At 42.0% G+C, this 20537-nt stretch overlaps 1 protein-coding gene across 6 annotated transcripts in view; it reads left to right on the top strand.

Moving 5' to 3' along the window:
- oxr1a (oxidation resistance 1a) overlaps window positions 1–20537 on the top strand; it is a 99666-nt gene that overhangs the window by 55784 nt on the left and 23345 nt on the right. For 3 of the 6 annotated variants that reach the window (XM_028978917.1, XM_028978915.1, XM_028978919.1), the window contains 3 exons: window positions 7884–7966; window positions 18094–18201; window positions 19502–19615. In XM_028978917.1, the coding sequence (XP_028834750.1) occupies window positions 7884–7966; window positions 18094–18201; window positions 19502–19615 (305 nt within the window). Of the gene's footprint in view, window positions 1–646; window positions 1005–7883; window positions 7967–18093; window positions 18202–19501; window positions 19616–20537 lie in introns of those variants that run through there. The other 3 variants (XM_028978918.1, XM_028978916.1, XM_028978920.1) reach the window with 3 other exon arrangements.

The raw sequence follows: 20537 nt of genomic DNA on the forward strand, positions 1-20537 counted from the left end.
TCTATATTATAACCAAGCTAAAACGTTCACTGTGTATCCTATGATGACATTTGTTAAATTCTTGTTTTTCTGGTGCTGCCACAGAATAATGTGCAGAATGAAAGAGAAAATTATGTTATTAATGAATATCACACCTCTATATTCAAGTGGTCTGTTGAAGTTTTGAGTTTGATGTGTTTATTTTTTCATCTGCTGGTACATTTGGTACAGCATTGAATTTCGATTCATTTGAAAAGTTCAAAATAGATTGGTTGACCAACAATTATAAAGAGTTATATCCACAGTGAAAGAGCTAGACAACAATAATTAAGCATAAAATGCGTGCCGTTTCCCCTGCACCTGGTTAAATTGCCTTGCAAAATCATACAGTGTGTCAAATTTTACATTTACTTTAATAGTCGTGTAAAATACAGATGCTGTTCGTGTTTAGATGATTCAACTGATTCAACTGTACCTGGTCTCCTGCAATGTCACCATAATCATCATCATCATCATCCTCATCATCATAACTACATAGTACCGTGGGCTGTGTTATAAAAATGCATGCCAATGTGAGGGTTCCCCACGTTAATCAGCTGCGTGTGGGAATGAAACGGGCTCCTTTTACTGACGCTGCTGTCGCGTTGCGCCAGTTGTTGGTGTCTGTTTCAGTTCCTGGTTTTTCGTGCGACGTGCAGAAAACTTTTAGCGCGGGACTTTCACGCGACAAAGTTCCAGGGCCGTTTGCGCATGGGCGAACAATAATTATCGATCGATATATATATATATATATACATATATAAATCTATTTTATGATCATTTCCTTTTTAACGGGACCGTGGCGGTCGCGTTGCTTTAGAACATGGACTACATTCTGTCCCTGACGGGGAGCGGCGCCCGCGCAGTCAGAGACGCGATCTCCGGCCGGATCTGGGCCGGACCTGCGAGAGACCTTCACTCGCGGCTCCGAGACCATCCCGAACCCCCTGCACGGGAGCGGAGCCTGGACAGAACATGCACTGCAGGTCTGCTTGCTTTCGGTTGTTACAAAATATATATATATATATATAATATTAATGATTCAAGGAACCTCACCCAGTACGTAAACCTCGAGTTGTGAACTGTACGCTCTTCTTGCGTGAGCTTTTGTTGTGTTTTTTGACTTTTGACGTCCACTCTTGCGTGATCAGCAGCATGGTTGAGTGACAGCTGTTGGTGGGGGCGGGGCTAAAGTTCCCACCTCGTCCTCCTGTAATCTTCCTCGTGTAGGCTTTAAGCTTTGCGTTTCTTCAGAATAGCAGCCGTTTCACTCTGACACCTTGGGGTATTGGACGCAGCAAGACTTTTGAAGGTGTCCTGTGGTATATGACACCAAGTTGTCAAGTTCTGTAAGATTCAGAGTCCTCCCCCATGAATCATGCTTGTTTTTCTAGCAAATCCCACAGATGATTGATGAGACTGAGATTTGGAGCCCATAGGGTTGGTGGTAAGTGTCAAACGAACATCCATATAATGATCCAAAGCTTTCACGCAGAGTATAGTGGAGCTGTCTCCAATGGCTTCTTCGCAGATTGCATCCTGATATCATCTTTTCCCCAGGTTAACAATGCACACACACACTTGACTGTCCTCAGGACCTGACCTGAGGTCACCTGTTCCTATTATTGGTTCAATTCTCATGATCATGGTGGAGAACACCAGTCAGCATGGGCTACAGAGCACCACACTCAGCAAGCCTTGTTTCTGTCATGGCCAGAAAGTGACCCAGTAACCACTACCAGTTTTCCTTCTTTGGATCACTTATGGTCATTATTAAGTACTGGACATGTCATTTAACTCTCCCTGTCCCATGTTCTTTCAATGTGAAGATTTGACTGTCCACACTTTCACAAGTGTCACTCTAACCACATAATCAATGTCATTCGTATTACCTTAGCTTTAGTAGTAGTTTTAACTACTGATTTGCATGCATCAAGGACATTTGCATTCTGTTGTTTGGAGTTCCATCAAATGGCACATTTGCTCCTCTTATCTTATTTGGTGATGAGAGCATTATCTCCAGCTCTGAATAAATATTGTTACGCGGTGTAATTTAGCATTTTTTTTCCTCATAGCGTTATTCTCAAACAATTTAACATGGATAACTGAAAGGGGAGAATCCATGTGAGCATTGATTATTGTTCTACCAGCAGGGAGGAAAACACTCCTCTAATCCTGGCTCGACTGCATTCTGCCCCACTGCGTTTTTACTGCCTGTACACTTTACTGTCTATAGCTTCTGGAAGCCGTAATTAGCATTTGTGCATCTGTCATTAGAGGCATGTTTTTGTTTCGTTAGGTTGTCCCAAACAGTAGAGGCGTCCAAGAAAAAATGTTCATATTGAGATGAAATAAACAAAGCCGAGCCAGGGTGTGACTCATTCCTTTAAATGATAACTCACAATCAGGACATTGCAAGTCTGTGTTGCGAAATTAGAGCAACTCCCCTCCTCCCAGCAGTCATATTTATTCCACTGCTGCATTCAGTGAGCCAGGTTAATTGCGGGGCCTAATTAGGGTAAAGAAGCAAGAGATAAACCAGATTGTCACTGGGCGAAGGCAATCGCCGTGGCAGGAAGGGGAAACAGGAAACAGGACGCTTTCGCACCACGTGGCGTAGACAAGGGGATTTAATACACGAAAAAGGCACACCGCGCTGGATTACATACATCAACACATTCAGACAAACATACAATGACCCGGCGAGGACAAGACACGACAGGATTACAACAGGTGCATACAGTTTCGGGTAAGGGCAGACAACTTCTGACCCAAGACTGCACAGTAATGCAGAGGTCATTTCCTCAATGAATTAGCAGGGTTGCATTCACAGCAGGGGAAAATAATCACTCATCAGTAGTCACTCAATCACTCATCAAACGAAACAGCAGTGGTTGGTCAGGTGTCAACGCTGGGTTCCTGACAACTGGGCACTTGGAAGGTTCTGTCAGCTCTTAGGAGTAACTTCAACTGCTATTCTTACGTAGAACATAGACACTATGGGCGCTATTTTCCAACTCATAAGTCAAGTTAAACATAAGATAGGTGTGGGGTTTTTTCACTTTTGTAAGGTCAAAGGTCCCTCTACAAAGGTCACAGTACATTTGGCACCTGATCTCTGTTGCATTACTAAAATGCCATGCAACTGTACAGATAAAAATGTTGTAGCTATATTTCAAATACATTGTATTTTAAGATTGGATTACAGACTAAATTTTGACAGTTTTTAAATGAAGACAACATAATTTTTTCACAGGATTTGAGGTGCTGTAAGGTCCTTCCAGAACCTCCTGTGGGGGTTTAGTAAAGTCAGGAAAAAGCCAAGCTTAAACATTAGCCATTGGTCACCTGACCTCCAGGCCAGTCACCTCCGTTAACTGCCTGATCCCTGCTGGGAGCTGCAGCGAAGGCGATATTTGTTCTGTGCTTTCCTGGGATAGATGCCGAAATTACAGTGGGTGGGCAGGGGGTGGGGAAGTGACACACAAGGGGGGGGTTAACAGTCCCTCAGTTGAGAGTTTATTTAATAGCCCTTTTCCACTGACACAGTGCTTGTATCCAATCTAGAACCGGTTCCACACATTTCAACTGAAAAAAAAAATGACTAGTGCCGGATCCAAAAGGCAAGTGTGGTTCTAGGAGAGGCCATTTCGATAAAACCTCTTAAAACATGTTTTTTCTCACCTGCATACATTTCAGTGGAAATAACTTCTTAAATTCCTGAGCTTGTCTGTTTATTAAACATACAGTGTACAATGTACCAATATTTATTTTTATTAAAATATATAAAGACTTTTATTTTTAGTTTCTTCCCTTCTGTTGACCTAAATGAGACCAAAAGTCCTCCACACCAGGCATGTCTCATCGCACTGTGACTTTCAGTCATGGGGTTAAATTTAAAGAGCCTGCAATTTGTTCCCCTTGTCTGCGCAGCCTGCTCCTGGAGAGGCCTTCCATGCTGCGTTAAGTGTTTTTGCTGCCTGCACTGATGACTCTGCGTTAGGAAGTAGGAAAGGCACGTCCTGTTTTTACAGAGACTCTGGTTTCTGAGGCACAGTCAGTAGGGCTCATCTTGTGCGTGAGTTGTTCTGTACAAGTCCTGTGCTCAATATATCGAAATTTGGAGATCCTAAAATATCAAAAATATGAAACCAGTCCTCAAGTCCACCATCTTTTACAGCAAACCATAAAACACTTTAAATGAATCACACAGTCTATTGCAATCTGTTGAAATTCCTAACACACGTTGGTGAGTTTTTGTGTATTTATTTATTTGCTTTTGCAGGAATTATTAATTGGAATATTTACCAAATTTGAATATTAGTCAAATATAATATATAAAATAACTTGTCTGAGATCATAATGCCATCATCCAATTCAGAAATCCAAGAATATAAAGGAATTATTCAGAAGGCCTGTGTAGGAAAATCAGCTCTACCAAAGCCTGTGAATCTAGGCACATTGTGCTGATTCTGCAGGTTCACTTGAACTAAATGGAATGTTGCTCTCAGATTTTTCCCTGTTGCCTACAGACTGTAGAATCCATAACAAAATTCTGATAAATGTGGGAAAAAAGGCTCATAAAAACTGTAATACATAATTGTACAGACGCTTGGCCCAGTGGCCTGTTTGACTTGTTGGCAAAATACTGCACACAAAGCAATACTGCGGCCGCCGATGGAAGTTGCGCTGGTGCGATTAGTCACCCTGGAGTGAGCGCTAATGAGAGCCTGTGGGTGGGGTGACACACGCAGTGCCAGTGACAGGATCAGGGTTTGATTAATTGACCTGGGGTGAGTGTTAATGAGGAAGAGGAGGCTGCAGGTCTGTTGAATTCCAGCACTCCTACCTGACACAGCTGCCCCAGCGAAGTGTGGAGTTGGGAAGTTGTGAGCAGTCCATAGGCTGAGCCATGTTGTGTGTTGGGGTAACCTCACCCAGCTTCATGGCAAGGCATGTTTGCAATAACTCTCTACACATGCTTGTTTTCATAAATGAGTATGTGTAAGATGAAATGTGACAGGTGTCATGTTTCTAATGAGCGATGAGACCCTTCAGGGGTCAGGTTGCATCAGTAACTCCTGCATCTGTAGACCCACTGGGTGAAGCTTAGGGCTTCAGAAAATCAGTATTGTAAGGTGTAAAAACAAAGGCTTGCACAGCATATACATGTGTAACGGCTACATGGTTTTCATGTCTAACCTTACTTTGCATTTAAATTAAGACACAGAGGCAAACATAATTTTCATCTAACAAAATCAAACAAGAAATTTTCCTCTCATGCATGCTTCAATACGCTCCTTGTAATGTGTTATTTCATACAGCATCCCAGCATCACAGAGCGCCAACCCTCTTTTCGTTTTGAAGTGGGTTGTTGAAACCATTGCCCGAGGGAATATAATGGATGCATGGCATTAGGAATGTGAAATGAATGTTTTCCCAATACTGCCTTTCCATGTGTTTCAGTCACACCATTTCCACCCTTCTCAGACAATTTTTACTTTACTCCCCTTCTTTAAAGACCAGTGACTTTTTAGGAAGGTTGAGCATTTTTGGTGTAGTAGAGACTTTTTATATGTGAGATAATCAAATAAAAGTATGTTCCTAGGAAGACGTATTTGTAATAAGCTTTTATCAGGTCAGCTACATAGAGCCTTCATACAAAGTTGCATTTTATAGGTCTCACGTAAAGGATATTATAGTTAATACAGAAGATCTCCTCTGTTAGACTGAACCCATTTTACCCTACATTGGTGTATAGATACATTGGTATCTATATGGTCCTTGTGGGATTTGAAACCTTTAATTTTAACGTTAGCACTATACTTGAGGCAGTTCATATTATTCTGAAAAGGGCTGCCTCTGCTCTTTAGGGATGCTGGGTTCACACTTCCTTTTCTCCTCCTCCGCTTCCTCCTTTTTTCCCGCCTTCATTCCTCAGCTACATCAGTGTGCATGGCACCTGTTCATTATGATGGAGTACTCCCCTGCCATTTGCCATTGCACATGAGGGGGGACTAAAAATAAGGTCTGGGGGGCCATTACAGCCAGCACTGAAACAAGTCGCCAACAGGAAATTGCCTGTCTGTGTTTTTTTGAGTGGGAGTGTGTCATATATATGTTATTTCTTTCATTGACATTTTCTTTAGATGGAGAAGCACAAACATAGTATGTAGTATCTATACAGGTATTTCTGTACGTATGTTGCTCATATGTTTATATGGGTTTTACAATGTATCCAAAAAATAATACCACACTAAAATTCGATAAATATAGCTTATGTTGTGGCTATATATACTGTGTGTGTGTGTGTGTGTGTGTGTGTGTGTGTGTGTGTGTGTGTGTGTGTGTGTGTGTGTGTGTGAGAGAGAGAGAGAGAGAGAGAGAGAATGCATGTGTATGTGTTATATAGATAAAATATAAAACGTTTTTGTATTAAACATTTTATTAACACATTTTATTTTTTTAAGTCACTGGCGAGAGAGAGAGAGAGAGAGAGAGAATGCATGTGTATGTGTTATATAGATAAAATATAAAACGTTTTTGTATTAAACATTTTATTAACACATTTTATTTTTTTAAGTCACTGGCGCTGCGTCAGGTCAGCATTCTTCACCCTGAAATGAGCCTTTGTTTATGGAGAACAGTAGTGCACTTAGTTACTTAGTCACAGGACTTGGCTGAATGTTTTTTTTAATCTTTCACAAGCTATAAAACCTAAATTTACACTGTTTCACTTCCATGCCTTTGTCTCTCTTTTGGTTTATGCACTAACCAGTGGAGATATTATTATTTCCTTCAATGATTCCGTGTGAAACGGAATCATTGGCTCACCATCACACACAGTGCTAAGGTCATATTCCATGTGTCTGGGAAGTCTTTCTCATACTCATTTTGTTCACCTAAAAATAGTCAGTGAGTATGTTTAGAGGAACTTTGACCCCTGATATTTTGGTTAACAAAAAAAGTTGCTTGGTACAAAGTTACTACCACGGATCACCCAGCATCCACATGCAAGATTATTTCTATGTCTTAATAATGCAAACACTGCATGCATATTTCAATGTAAATGAAACTGAAGCGATCTCCCCGGTGAAATAGACCCTGTAGACTTAAAACATTATGTTTCAATAGATAAGGAGAATCTGCACACATTGTAGTTAAGGTAGGATGCTGAATATGGTGCACATGTTGTTTGGTGCATTATTTGCTAAATGAACGATTTGGGATCTGCATACGCTATTTATAATGCCAGTGTGGCTGGATAAATAAATGTGTAGCTGGTGAGGAGTCCCGTTCAGAATGCGGTACCTGGCCCAGAAATATCAGGCCCGGCGTATGAGTCATGTTTTTACAGCTGAGCCCCTCCGTCACACACAGACACCAGCGAGGAACCTGTCTCTGGGCGGCGCATGCATAATGGTGCTAGCCTCACCTAAGCAGCCGAGTGGAGCTGTTCAGCTTAACACCGCTGCGATGTGGAACGGTTGCAACTCCCCACCCCCTTTAGCAGGCACACACACTCACGAGCGGGCGAGCAAGCACACTCACTCTCGGTCTCGTGGAGGTCAGAGGGGTGTGTGTCTGTTGTGAGCAGCAGAAACAGCAACGGCGGGCAGGGAGAGCGAGGGGGTTGAAGGAGAAATCAGCGACTGTCATTGTGGCGAGCAGCAGACGTTTAGACAGAGAAGAAGAGAGAGAGGGGGCGAGGGGGGAAGAGAGAGAGGGCTCTGTGCTCGCAGCGCTAGCCGGATCGCTCGCTCGCCTGCTCACACTCACTGTTGACGAATGAGCTGTCTACCCACCGGGCTGAGGGGAGAGAGGGAACATGAACGTAATGCGCACCTTCCCTCGCTTGCTTTCAGACACCGGCCAGAAGAAGACTCCGGAGAAGAAGGATGGGCGCCGCATGTCGTTCCAGAGACCGAAGGGGACCGTGGAGTATTCGGTGAGTGCGCTGAACGTTCACTGGCTGAGCTCTGCTGCCGCACATGCTGCTTGTGTTCAGGTGGCATCCTCGCCGTCAGGTGCCTGTCTTGTCCTCGTTCTGATGAAGAAGCGCCTTCTACAGCCCCGTTTGGTGGGGTGTTTTGGTTCTTCTCTGTGCCTCTGATGCACGTGTTTCTCCCCCCCCCCCCGAGCATCAGACTGCAGGAACGGCTGGACGTTTGCACAATATTCTGGGAGTCTCCGCTGTCAAAAATGACAACTCAACTCTGTTGTGTTGTGCAGTGAGAGGGAAGCCAAAGTTGACGTTTGGGTTATGGGGGTGCACAGAAGCACTAGGGAAGCAGGTGCTCTTTTCAGTTCATTTGTAGGTGTGTGTGTGTGTGTTGTTCTTATCAGCATACATTCCACTAGTGTGTGCACAAATGACCTTCCAACTACGTTTGCCGTTCTATTGATTCAGTAGCTTTGTGGAGAGAGAGTGAGAGCAGGAGATTGAGAAGGGGGTAGAAAGAGGCACGGGAGCGATATGGCGAGGAAAAGCACGAAAGACTTCGAGAGACGGGGTTGAACATGGAAAAGATGCAGACAGAGAGGGAGAAAGCACTCTCTGATTCCCTGGCATTATCTGGAAATATAGTCAGGCTCTGGCTGCTCATGTTCTTGAAATGACCCTCAGCTTCCAGCTGCAGGCGGCCAGCGTTTTCTCTCCTCTCCCTGGTAACAGAGGGGCGTGTGGGGGGCTGAGCCATGTGCTGAGAGCTGGAGCCTTGCCTGGCCGTGGTGGGAGAGCAACGGCACAGAGGTTGGTGGCTGACCTCTGACTCTTACCCACGTCCACGTTAGTCCCGCCCAACTTTGGGAATTCCCCTTCTAACATCATTGTCCAGTGCACAGGTCTTGCAGAAAAACATCACCTCACCCTCCCCTCACTCCTGTGACTAATGGCTCTATCCACTGTGATGGCCAGAGTGACAAGGCCATTGTTTTTGTCTGTGTAGCATGTGAAGCATGTGGCACTACAGCAGGAGGACGTCAGTTACCGAGGGAATGAGGGATGGTTTGTCAGGCTGAGGGATGGGAGGTTAGACATGGCCCAATCTAGGTTTCACCGTGGATGGCAGACCTTTGTGAGCTTTTAAATCTGGACCTGAGCGGCTATCATCCATCACTAGCATCAACAGATGGATGGCGGAAGACTGTTGATGGTGTCACAGATAGAGTGGAAGGAAGACAGAAGAGCAGACGGGTGGATATTGTAAGACAACCTTGGTCTTCACAGGAAAGAAAGAAAGAGATGGATTTGGTCATTGTGCCACTGTGACTGGTGTGACGCGCAGAAGCAGCTCGGCAGCAGCCTTATCTTAAACTCCGATCTCCTTTCTTCATTTGGCTTTTGCCAGATATTCTCTAATCTGCCTGTACCCACAGGAAAACGAAAGCTGCTTTATCAGAAAAGAATCTTTCCTGGGAGAGTGACGAAAATACAAAATCTCGGCAGCCGCAACCCTTCTGCTCAGCTCCAGATAAAGCATCCCTGTTTTATTAGGGTCCAGCCATTGGCTGACCTCCAGCCAATTGAAACAGTTCAGAGAAAATCAGGGACACAGAACAGCCCGCTGAGGAAGCAAGGGGGTTATAGTGACCAGCTAATCACTACCTGTCTGAAAAAGAAGTGGCAAGAGAGGAGGAGCCCAGAGGTTGAAATATCCCAAACGTGTCCCAAAAACAGACATGCACAGCAATTGAGATGTTATTTTTACCCTGTCTCACAAAAGGATTTCAGGGTTCCCTTTGGCGAACCAGTTCGTAAACAACCATGAATTAAACCCATTTATTAGATTCCCTTTTCCTTTATTTGTATTGAAATAGTTATTACAATTTGTTCCTCCGCTTTCAAAATGGCAGGTCCTTTGAGGAATTTGTGTTCTCCATTGGTTAACGCCTACCAAAGGCAGGGCCAACAGACCCTATTGATGAGTATGGGAAGAGAAAGTTGTTCCAGATTTTCCTGTTGATAGATTTTCCAGGATCGGTTACTCTGCTGTAAGGATGGACACCATTCTTCCAAGACATTTTGTCTCATTTGGCATTTTGATGATGGTAGCTGTCATATGATTGAAGATCACATAATGTGGTTTACATAATTTTCAACCATTCAATAACGCTAATGACATAGTAATTTCTTTAAAAGTCATTAATAATAATCGCATAATAGAATGGTGTAACAAACCACTGTGTTGTACCTTAAAATGGATCTGCAACTGCATGTTCTCATGGACTTTTGTTGCATTTCATTCTGCACTAAATTAATTGTCTGTCAGGATCTGGTCCGGAAGGGGCTACTCCAGGTCCACGGATTGGTTCGGAGTGTTGTGTTTGTCCTGTGTTACAATGATTCCCACAGCGGCATGATTTACCAGAGTGGCAGCAGCAGCTCTCTCTGACCTTGGTTATGTCACATTTATGAGTTCACTGAGCCAAGTTAATCTATAATGGTAAAGATCGGGTCAAGTTGCCAATCATTAACTAATCAAAAACCCATAGCAATGTTTTATGACCATTGCCCATTTTTTTTAGTTTCACAATAGGGATGTGTCTCTTCACATATTTCACTTCACATATACATTTTCATTACAGAACATTGTTTGTGAGACCAAATGGACAAGTTGAGAGTGAAAGATTGTGTCAGTCAAGTTCTATGATCCCTTTACAGATAAATTACATGTTGTGTGAACTATACAGTAGGGCTGCACGATATACCGAAAAATATCTGTATCGCGATAAATGAAATTTATACTATGTGCTATTGTGTGGAGCCGTCGCCGCGAGGTCAGGAAAGGTGAAATCGACTCAATCATTCGGAATAACGCTTTTTATTGAACGGAAGCCAGTACGTGGCGCCAACAACCAATACCTACTCCACCGGCTTCCAAATAACAGGGAGGCGTCTCATCTTCTCCTCCGAACCTACACAACTACGTCCCGGTGTAAAGTTTCTCCCCTTGCACACGCTACATTAAATCCCCATAACACACACATCCCGAACCCCAGTTAACCCCGTAACATGGTTAACTATTTGCAGTCCCCTGGCGCGCCCGTCCCGTCAGTGCGTATCTCACCCGCAAGGCATGCTGGTCACAACTCCGCCGGCACATGACATATTGTATGTGAAAAACAGTATGCAAGGCGAGTAGTACGCGCTGTACTTCCGCTGTACTTCTGCGTGTGTGAACTGTACACCAACACCAGGCTGGAACCAGACAAGCCGAGCGGTGAATTCATAGTATTCGAAAAACAGTAGACGAGGAGTACCCGGATGTACTACTACTTCCAACCGAATTCTGTAGTAGGCATTCCATGGACACTTCACTATCCCATAAGGCAGTGGGAGAGGCGGCATCATATTCGAAACGGGAAACGGCTCTTTTTCGGCTCACTTTTCAAGTGTAAAATGTAAAAATGTAATTCAAATGTAGTACCTACTCAAGTAGTATGCGATTTCGGATGCAGCATTAATTTATGTGCCAAGCATTTGTGTGTCCAAATTTGACCAATCTTAATACCCGCCTCCCAAGTAGGTGAAATAATGCTATTGGCTAGACCGGGCCATGTAATGTTTACATGTTCATATTAATTTTTATTTATGTGAATGTTGACAATATGTTAGTGTTTCCACTACATACCAATTTATTTGAGGCCTGTACCCTTTGTTTAATAGTAGGGAAATGTTATATCACAAGAAATATCGTTATCGCAATATTCAACAACAATATTGCATATTGCATATTTTCCCAATATCGTGCAGCCCTACTATACAGGACTCCAGTTAGGAGGTCATGAACTCTGAGTAAGATATTATACTATGATGTCCCATAAGTATTTAATTGAGTGGAGATCTGGTGACTAAACATCATATCGTCATCAACTTATTGATGATCCTACAGATGTCAACGTAATCCTACTGGAACACATCAATTGCGTTAGTTAAGAAAGGTTTCATTAGTGGATAAAGATGATCACCCACTGATTGGCTGTGACCATTCACTCTAAAGCAGTTATCTCCAGCTCTTGTCCTGGAGGGAATTCGTCTTCACATTAACCCACTTCATTGCAAATTACCATCGGTCTTGTAGAACAGAACAGGAAGACCTCCAGGACTAAACTTGAGGCATACGCTCTGAAGAAAAAATTTAACCCCAACTTTGACAACAAATTGTCGCCACTGATATGTTTATTTAAGAAAAAAAATTTAAACTTTGTTTATTGGAATTAGAGCATGAGCAATAACAATATTCTCAAAAGGTTACAAAAGAAAGTATGTGTCAGTATGTGTATGTGTATTCTTCTGTGTCCTCTGACTGAGAGAATTCTGTGCCCATGCAAGCAAGTAGTTCTAATATTAGGGCCTTAAATGATGAACAACGCTGTTAGACATGCGTGTCATGAGGATAGTAATGACAAAGTCGCTATGGCAACTGTCATGCTAAAGTCGGGGCTTGGTCCTGCGTATTAAAAGCTGGCAGAGTGCAATTTTCTTCTGATTTGACATTGCTCCATTTTGCTGGGTTTTATTTTTTCAGTTTGATGACACACTCTATGCCATGCGTTGATTATGAATTGTCTGCCATCTTTTTCCCCCTATCCTCTTTTCCATCTAATGAGTATTGTTTGGTTTGTGTGCAATTATTTTTGACATCCGTTCTTTGTTGAGTGAGAAGGAGAAAATTGTCTTAAATGTCTTAAGCGGGGCTGCTCTAGTTTGCTACAGGACAAGCTGAAAAGGGGACGAGGGAAGGTGCTGCTCCCTTTTCTTGCAGAAATGTGTCAGCACAGGTGCTAATGGGTAGTGGAGGTGTGAGCCCTCAACTGCATTTATTGAAGCTAATCACTAAAAGCGTACTTGCAGTCAGACCAACATGTTGCAAAACTCGCTCTGTGAAGGGTGTCCTCTGCTCTCTTATCTTTTTTCCACATCCAAACTTCTTGCATGTCATTGCAAGGACATGCCTTTGTTTTTCACCCTGAAGAACTAATGAATAATGGACTTTATTGATCAGGACTTTAATGGATAAGGGTGTCCTCTTGTCACTGTCCACAGAGTGACGACACAACCTATTTCCTCATCACATCGATGGAGTTTTATTAGGATCATCAATTGAACTGAATTGGATCTTTGGAAATAGCATTCAATGTGCACTACAGAACTGACTATATCATTTTAAACCAGTAAATAACTTGTAGTTATGTCCACTTAAGGCCAATTAAAATGAATTGCATAAATAAACCTATTCCTCGTTTAAATTAATGCTGTGGGTTTATGTAATGAAGTTTTTTATATATATATATGTGTGTGTGTGTGTTTTTTTTTTTTTTTCTTTTTTTTTACACACACACACACACACACACACACACACACAATGATCATCATGAACACACAGTGCCCGTAGCTTTTTGTTGTTTCAGAGAATATTTGTTAGTTCAAACATTACATAGTTAAATATCTGTTGGATCTTATGAAATTACTAATATAGTAAATATATAGGATTTGTTTTCATAACGCTACTTCAGTTGTACACTTGTTTGTCACCAAGATGCATATGATTTGCATGACCAACAGCACCCTGAACACACATTGCATAAAATAATCTATATTTTTTATCCTGATAAAATATTGGTCAAATTTGTTGACATACTTAGCAGTAGCATCTTTGCTGCAGGAATGGATAAAGTAGGTTGCTATTGTGCTACAGCAGCAGGACCATCTGCAGGTCATCTACCAGCATCACCTTATGCCAGATTAAAAGATCACAGCAGATATTAAATAAAACCTTTTATCACTCACACGTTCATCAGAAAAACATGATATGCCATTTATGGTAAGTAAATATTTATGGTTCTGATCACTAATGTTAATGAAATGTTGAGTTCTTGGTGTTGGAAAACAAATATTGCACAGTTATTAACTTGCTTTTTGCCAAATACCCCAAACAATGTGATTTTAGAATATTAAGGCCTTTTATTTTTCTATATAGCACTAAAAAAAGGGTGAGGGACCGGTTGTGTTTGTACTAAAAGCGCTGCAAAGCTAAAAATAAATAGCCAATGGACAAGATGCTCACCTACTTCACTCAGTGCTCTGTGCCAGGCTGGAAAAGTTGAAAGGCAACGTTGTTACTGGGGCACTGGGAATATTCATTACATATGGTGTTCAAAAAGATATATATATATATATATATATATATATATATATATATATATATACACACACACACACACACACACACACACACACACACACACACACACACACACACACACACACACACAAACACACACACACACTTTGTTTTCACTTTTTATAAGCACTGTTTTGTTAAATACTGGGCTGTAAAACATTTTATCCTGTCAATATTTGTAATTTTTATAATACTTCACACACTCGCACTGTGGACTAACTCTGTTGCACCTCTGCACTTTCCACCTCATTGCTGCAGTTACACATGCTGATATACGGACTACATTTACATTTACATTTACATTTACGGCATTCGGCAGACGCCCTTATCCAGAGCGACTTACAACGTGCTTTCAAGTTACCATCGATGAAGAGATCAATTCCGGTTCACTAGGACCCCAACTATGAATACAATCTTTTTATTCACTCTGTTGTAGATTCTGTACACAAGTTCGATATCAACAAAGTTACAATTTTAATCTAAATATTCTTTAAAGAGGAAGGTCTTGAGCTGTCGTTTGAAGGTGCTCAGTGACTGAGCTGTTCTGACCTCGAGGGGAAGTTCATTCCACCACCGAGGGGCCAAGACGGAGAAGAGTCTAGAAGAATGTTTTCCTTTTACCTTCAGATATGGAGGGACCAGGCGAGCTGTACTGGAGGCTCGGAGTATACGAGGTGCAGTGTCAGGTGTAATAAGGGCTGTGAGGTAGGATGGTGCTACTCCATGTTTGGCTTTGTAGGCCAGCATCAGTATTTTTAACCTGATGCATGCAGCTACTGGGAGCCAGTGGAGGGAGCGTAGCAGAGGGGTGATGTGGGAGAATTTGGGAACGTTGAAGATCAGTCGTGCTGCTGCATTTTGTATGAGTTGTAGAGGTTGGATGGTACATAGTGGTAGACCAGCTAGAAGGGAGTTACAGTAGTCCAGTCTTGAGATTACTAAGGACTGAACCAGTAGTCGGGTGGCCTGGGTTGACAGATAAGGGCGAATTCATCTGATATTGTAGAGAAGGAATCTACATGAGCGGGAAAGATTGCTGATGTGAGTCGAGAATGAGAGTTGGTTGTCTATTGTTAAGCCAAGGATGCGGGCTGTTGCAGAAGGAGAGAGCTGCGAGTTGTCTAGGTGAATAGCAAGATCCTGATGTGGTGAAGAATCTGCTGAATATTAGTTAGAATGAATATTAGTTCAGTTTTGGTGGGATTGAGTTGGAGGTGATGGGCTGACATCAAAGACGAGATGTCGGATAGACATGCAGAGATTTTGGAAGGAGCATGTAGATCAGAGGGAGGAAAGGAGAAGAGGAGTTGTGTGTCGTCAGCATAGCAGTGGTAGGATAATCCATGTGAGGAAATGACCTCACCAAGTGATCTCGTGTAGAGGTAGAAAAGGAGAGGACCTAACACCGAGCCTTGAGGGACACCAGTGGAGAGTCTACGTGAGGTAGAGGTGGATCCTTTCCAAGTCACTTGGTAAGATCGCTCATCAAGGTAGGAAGCAAACCACTGCCATGCTGAGCCCTGAATTCCAAGCCACTTCAGGATTGACAAGAGAGTCTTGTGGTTAACGGTGTCAAATGCTGCAGAGAGGTCAAGGAGAATAAGTACAGATGACAGTTTAGCCGATCTGGCTGCATGTAGGACTACATGTTCATGTTGCACTGAAACCAAGAATAAGAAAAATGTCGAGATTTACAAACTGTACAATTATTACTGTTATTTATTTGCACAGTCAGTAAACATGTATATATCACTGGTCACTTTTTAACACTTAATTTTTAGCTAAAATGTATATTTTGTGTCCTATTTATTTATGTATTGTATTCCATGTGCCGCATCTGTTTTTTGTTGTCTATTTTTATGTTGCACTGTTTAAACTGGAGCCATGTCTTCTCGTCTCTCTGTATCTGTACAATATATAGAAGAGATGACAATAAATTTTACTTTGAATTTGACTTGACTTTGACTTCTACCTTTGGTTAGGGGGTCACCACAGTGGATGATTGTCTGCACAATTGATTTGGCAAAAGTTTTATTCCTGGCACAACCCTTCCCATTTACCTGGGCTTGGGACTGGCACCAAGACATGTCACATGTGTCCCCAGTGGCTGCATATGAATGAATAATAAACTGCATGGTAAAAAACATTTTTGCAAAACAATGTCCAATATAGTGCAGTTCCAATAGTGTTTTGTTCCAAAAAGAAACTGGTGGAAACTGATTTCTCATATTCTTTGTATACAGTCATCATAACCATCCAATCCACATACTGACTAATAATATCAACATATTTCATTGGTATTCCTGACAATATTCTGATACTATAAACTTGCATTTTCAAAACTTGATTAAGTAAATGTTTTTAGTAGGTGTGTCTATACCATTTATGGTGATGGCGATTCCTACAATGAAAATCTAGAAAACTAGATAATTTTTAGGCCGCATCAGAATAAAAGCACTGATATTGCTGACATCAATTTATAGACCAGTGTATGTTATTGACACCTAAGAAAACCACCTATTTTAAGCCAAGAAGTGCTGTGACAGTGGGGTGACTATTGATCTGTCTAACTCACTGTCGTTCACTTGGTACTGTTATTGAGTTGCATTACAGACGCTGGGTCAATAAGCATGTCAGCAGCTTGAAAGGGAGAAGTCAAGAAGGTTTTATTAACCAACAACCTAATTCCATTTAGAATCTCCTGAGCTGGTGTTTGGTTTGAATAGCTGGATTACAGAAGAGGAGAGACCTGGTATGGTTGAAGTGTTTTTGTGAGTGTTTGTGGCTCTGGAGCAGTTAGTTCCTGGTGAAGGTTGTGGGCTGATGGGGTTGTCTGGCTAAGATAGATTATACAGAGCATGGCCAGTTTGTCCCATTGTTCCCAGTGAAGTTTTGTCCCATTTGTCTTTGTTCCCTGAAGAATAAAGCTGGGGTTTCTCGATTGTCTGTCACACAAGTGTACCAGTGTGTGTCGGCCATTCACATCACCATGGCAACAGGGACATTACTTCCAGCACCCTTCATATTTAAAAACAGAATATATATGTTTATATGTATATATTTTCATTCTTATTACCATCATAAAATCTCTAACCCCATTAAATCCCAATTTGTGCCACAAGCAGATGCTCTTTATTGTTTAGTATATACAGTTCATTAATTTATCCCAATCCTCTATATAACATAAGATTTCTTCTCAAGAGTCTGAGCCCTCGCCTGTCCAAAAAGTTTTGTGTAACAGCCTCTCAGTTAATGGCATTCGACTGTTTTAAAGGAAATTCCTTCCAGTTCCAAAAACATTGATGCATGATCATAAAATAGCAGACAATTGGTCAGGCTGCTGTGTTTAGTTTGCTACATTTTTCCATTTCTTTGTTGAAGGGAGAGAAGTGTAGTGCAACTCTTTTCTGTACATGTTGTGTCCTGCTTCTCTAGTCCATGGTCTTGACCTACAGAAATGCTGTGTGTGTGAGTTTGTGTGTGTGTGTGTGTGTGTGTGTGTGTGTCTGTGTCTGTGTGTCTGTGTGTGTGTGTGGCTGAGCTGGTGTGTCTGACATTCCTGTGCATTATTGTCTGAATGCTTGCTCTCACTGGTGTGTGAAGTGCCAGTCAGCGCATGACTGTGACAGCAGCACTATCCTAATGACCCACTTCACTGCTGGTCCTGTCTGTGCACACACTGCCTGTCTGCCCATCCTACTCACGGGACCAGTTGCAGAATATTCCAGAAAATGCAGCAGTATGACCATTCTCAAGATGGAAGCTGCTTTTTTTAAGTGTTATTTATGTCTATATCATTTTTGACTTCTCCAGGGTGTTGTGATCCTTTTTTATTCCCCTTGTGAGTTCATTCTTTTGCTTTTTTCCCCTGCTCTTGTCTGTGGACCAGGTGGAGTCACGGGACACTCTGAACAGCATAGCGCTGAAGTTTGACACCACGCCCAATGAGCTGGTTCAGCTCAACAAGCTTTTCTCCAGAAATGTGGTGCCTGGACAGGTGTGAACTCCTCTCTGACTTTGCCCTTCTTCTGTCTGCACATTCATGTCTTTCTCACACATATTCCTACCTCGTCCTCACTCTCTCAACAAGGGTTCTGATACAGCATGATCTAGAACTATTAAACAGTCATTCACATGATTTGGTATTTATATGAATATGATGTTTATATGAATTTTAATTAAAAAAAAAAAAAAAAAAGTTTGTTTATTTCTTTGTTTTTGGACCTCAGTCTCATCTCTGCTTCTTCAGTGATCTAGCAGTGAGAGTCCATAGTAGTCATGGCTCATGGGAGGAAAAGCAAAATTCCAAAACTCTGAGACAGACGGAGCACTGTTAAAATCCTTTTAAAATAAATTAACATTCGGCTGTGGTGGTTGAAATGTGGCCTGCAGGCTGAGTTGCAGCTCTGAGTCTGGACAGCGTCCTGGCCGCCCACCGGCAGGCAGCACAGCGCTGGAGCGCTCTTATCATGCCTCTCCACTGGTTCACACAGCCACAGCCAGCCTGCAGCTCACTGGGGCCATTAGCATAATCCTCCCCAGCAGAGGTGCTGCGCAGTCAGCCCTGGAAAACTGGGGCCAGTGCTCAGCCCCTGCGAAGCTCCTCAGTTAATGTTGCAGGGTAGGCGTCGGATCCACTGTTCTGACCTGATCTGCTAATCAGAAACAATCAAAACAGGCTGAAGACCACTGCTGTGCATGTCCTCTGCCATCATCCTCTCACCATTCCACTTGTGACTAATTTGTTTGTCATTTGTGACAATGAAATTAGAAATGTTTGTTTTGATTGTGAGTGTGTGTGTGGGTGCATGCTTTTGCACCGAGCAGATTATCATATCACTATATCCATATAGTTTTTTGAAAGATATTTTTTCCACATCCAATATTTTTTTGCTATGAGCTATGGGCAACAGTGGCAAATCAGATTTAGAATAAAAAATGGCAACATCCATCATTTTCCTTGGCAGGGCTGGAATACACAAAAACAAGTACCAGTGATAGCGTCACACCATGCTTTAAGACAGAGCATGAGGAATTATAAAGTGCAGACTTTACAGCACTGTTTAAGTACCAAAACTATACATGAAGATTTTATATTAAATAATATGATACTTATCACACAATACCATTGTAATATCATATGTAGTTTCAAAATATATAATAATCATTATATGTACATTTACATTTATGGCAGACTCTGTATCCGTAGCAACTTACTAGCACAAGTGTCAGTGTGGGTTTTTATGCATGTGTGTGTATTTGAAAGCTGGGTAAATGTCATTGGCTTGTGTTTGCAGGTTCTGTATGTTCCTGACCCTGAGTATGTGTCCAGTGTGGGCAGCTCCCCCTCCCTCAGCCCAATCAGCCCCCTCTCGCCCACCTCCTCAGAGGCTGACTTAGAGAAGGTGACGGTATGTCCTCTCAACACATTATGATATGTGTTTGACGTGTGTCTCAGACCCATGTTCTCATTTCCTGATCATGAAATTCACTGAACCACTGAAATTGTGTTTTGGTGAATTTGTCTGAGTGACTTAATTGCCACTCTCCATTCCATTCCAGCCTTTTCTAGTGTCAGAAAAATGCCACCGCTTTTAAATCATCAGGAATGTAGCCATTTTGTCCTGTCTCTTTCCTTCTGTCTCCCTGTCTCTTATGTAAGAAGGGCACATGGTCAAAACTATTGCATTGCTAAAAGATTTTAGCTATTATATATAGTTTTTATATAATCTATACACTTTTAAGACATTGTACTAAAACAGGTCACATTTTCATAAGATTATTGATCCCTATGCTTTCTGATTAGTTTTGTTGCCCTTCCATTAAAACTAGTCTGTAATAATAACTTTCAATGATATAAAATCTGTAGATACCTAGGTCACCTGACAACTCATTTGCAATCAGGCAATATTTCCTCCTTAAATGGGAAACGCTGAATAAAGATAAGCCTTCGCAATTTGTGGTCAATTATTTATTTATTAATTAGTAATCATTTGTCCTCTGTTAAACAATATACTAATTCAGAGACTGATTGATGGTTGTCATTGCCCATTGTGTGCCTCCCTGCTGTTGTATGTAAGCTTGGCCGCTAGAAAAGCATGGCAGAGCATTATTTTTGTGAAGCCGAAGAATTTTTAAAAAGAGAAGAAACTGCACCATGTTCATGTGTTTGTGATTCGATTTAAAAAAGTACCAGGACAAACTGCAGGACAGACTCTAGGACCAGTTTTTCTTCCCACTGTTCCCACTGATTGAAAAAACCCACTTTTAGGCCCATCTCTGTCAGTCTGTCAGTCATTGTATCCCCAATGCTGCAGTTCCTGTCCACACCAT

This window comes from Denticeps clupeoides, chromosome 5 (genome assembly GCF_900700375.1).
Source record: "Denticeps clupeoides chromosome 5, fDenClu1.1, whole genome shotgun sequence".
NCBI classification, from domain to species: Eukaryota; Metazoa; Chordata; class Actinopteri; order Clupeiformes; family Denticipitidae; genus Denticeps; species Denticeps clupeoides.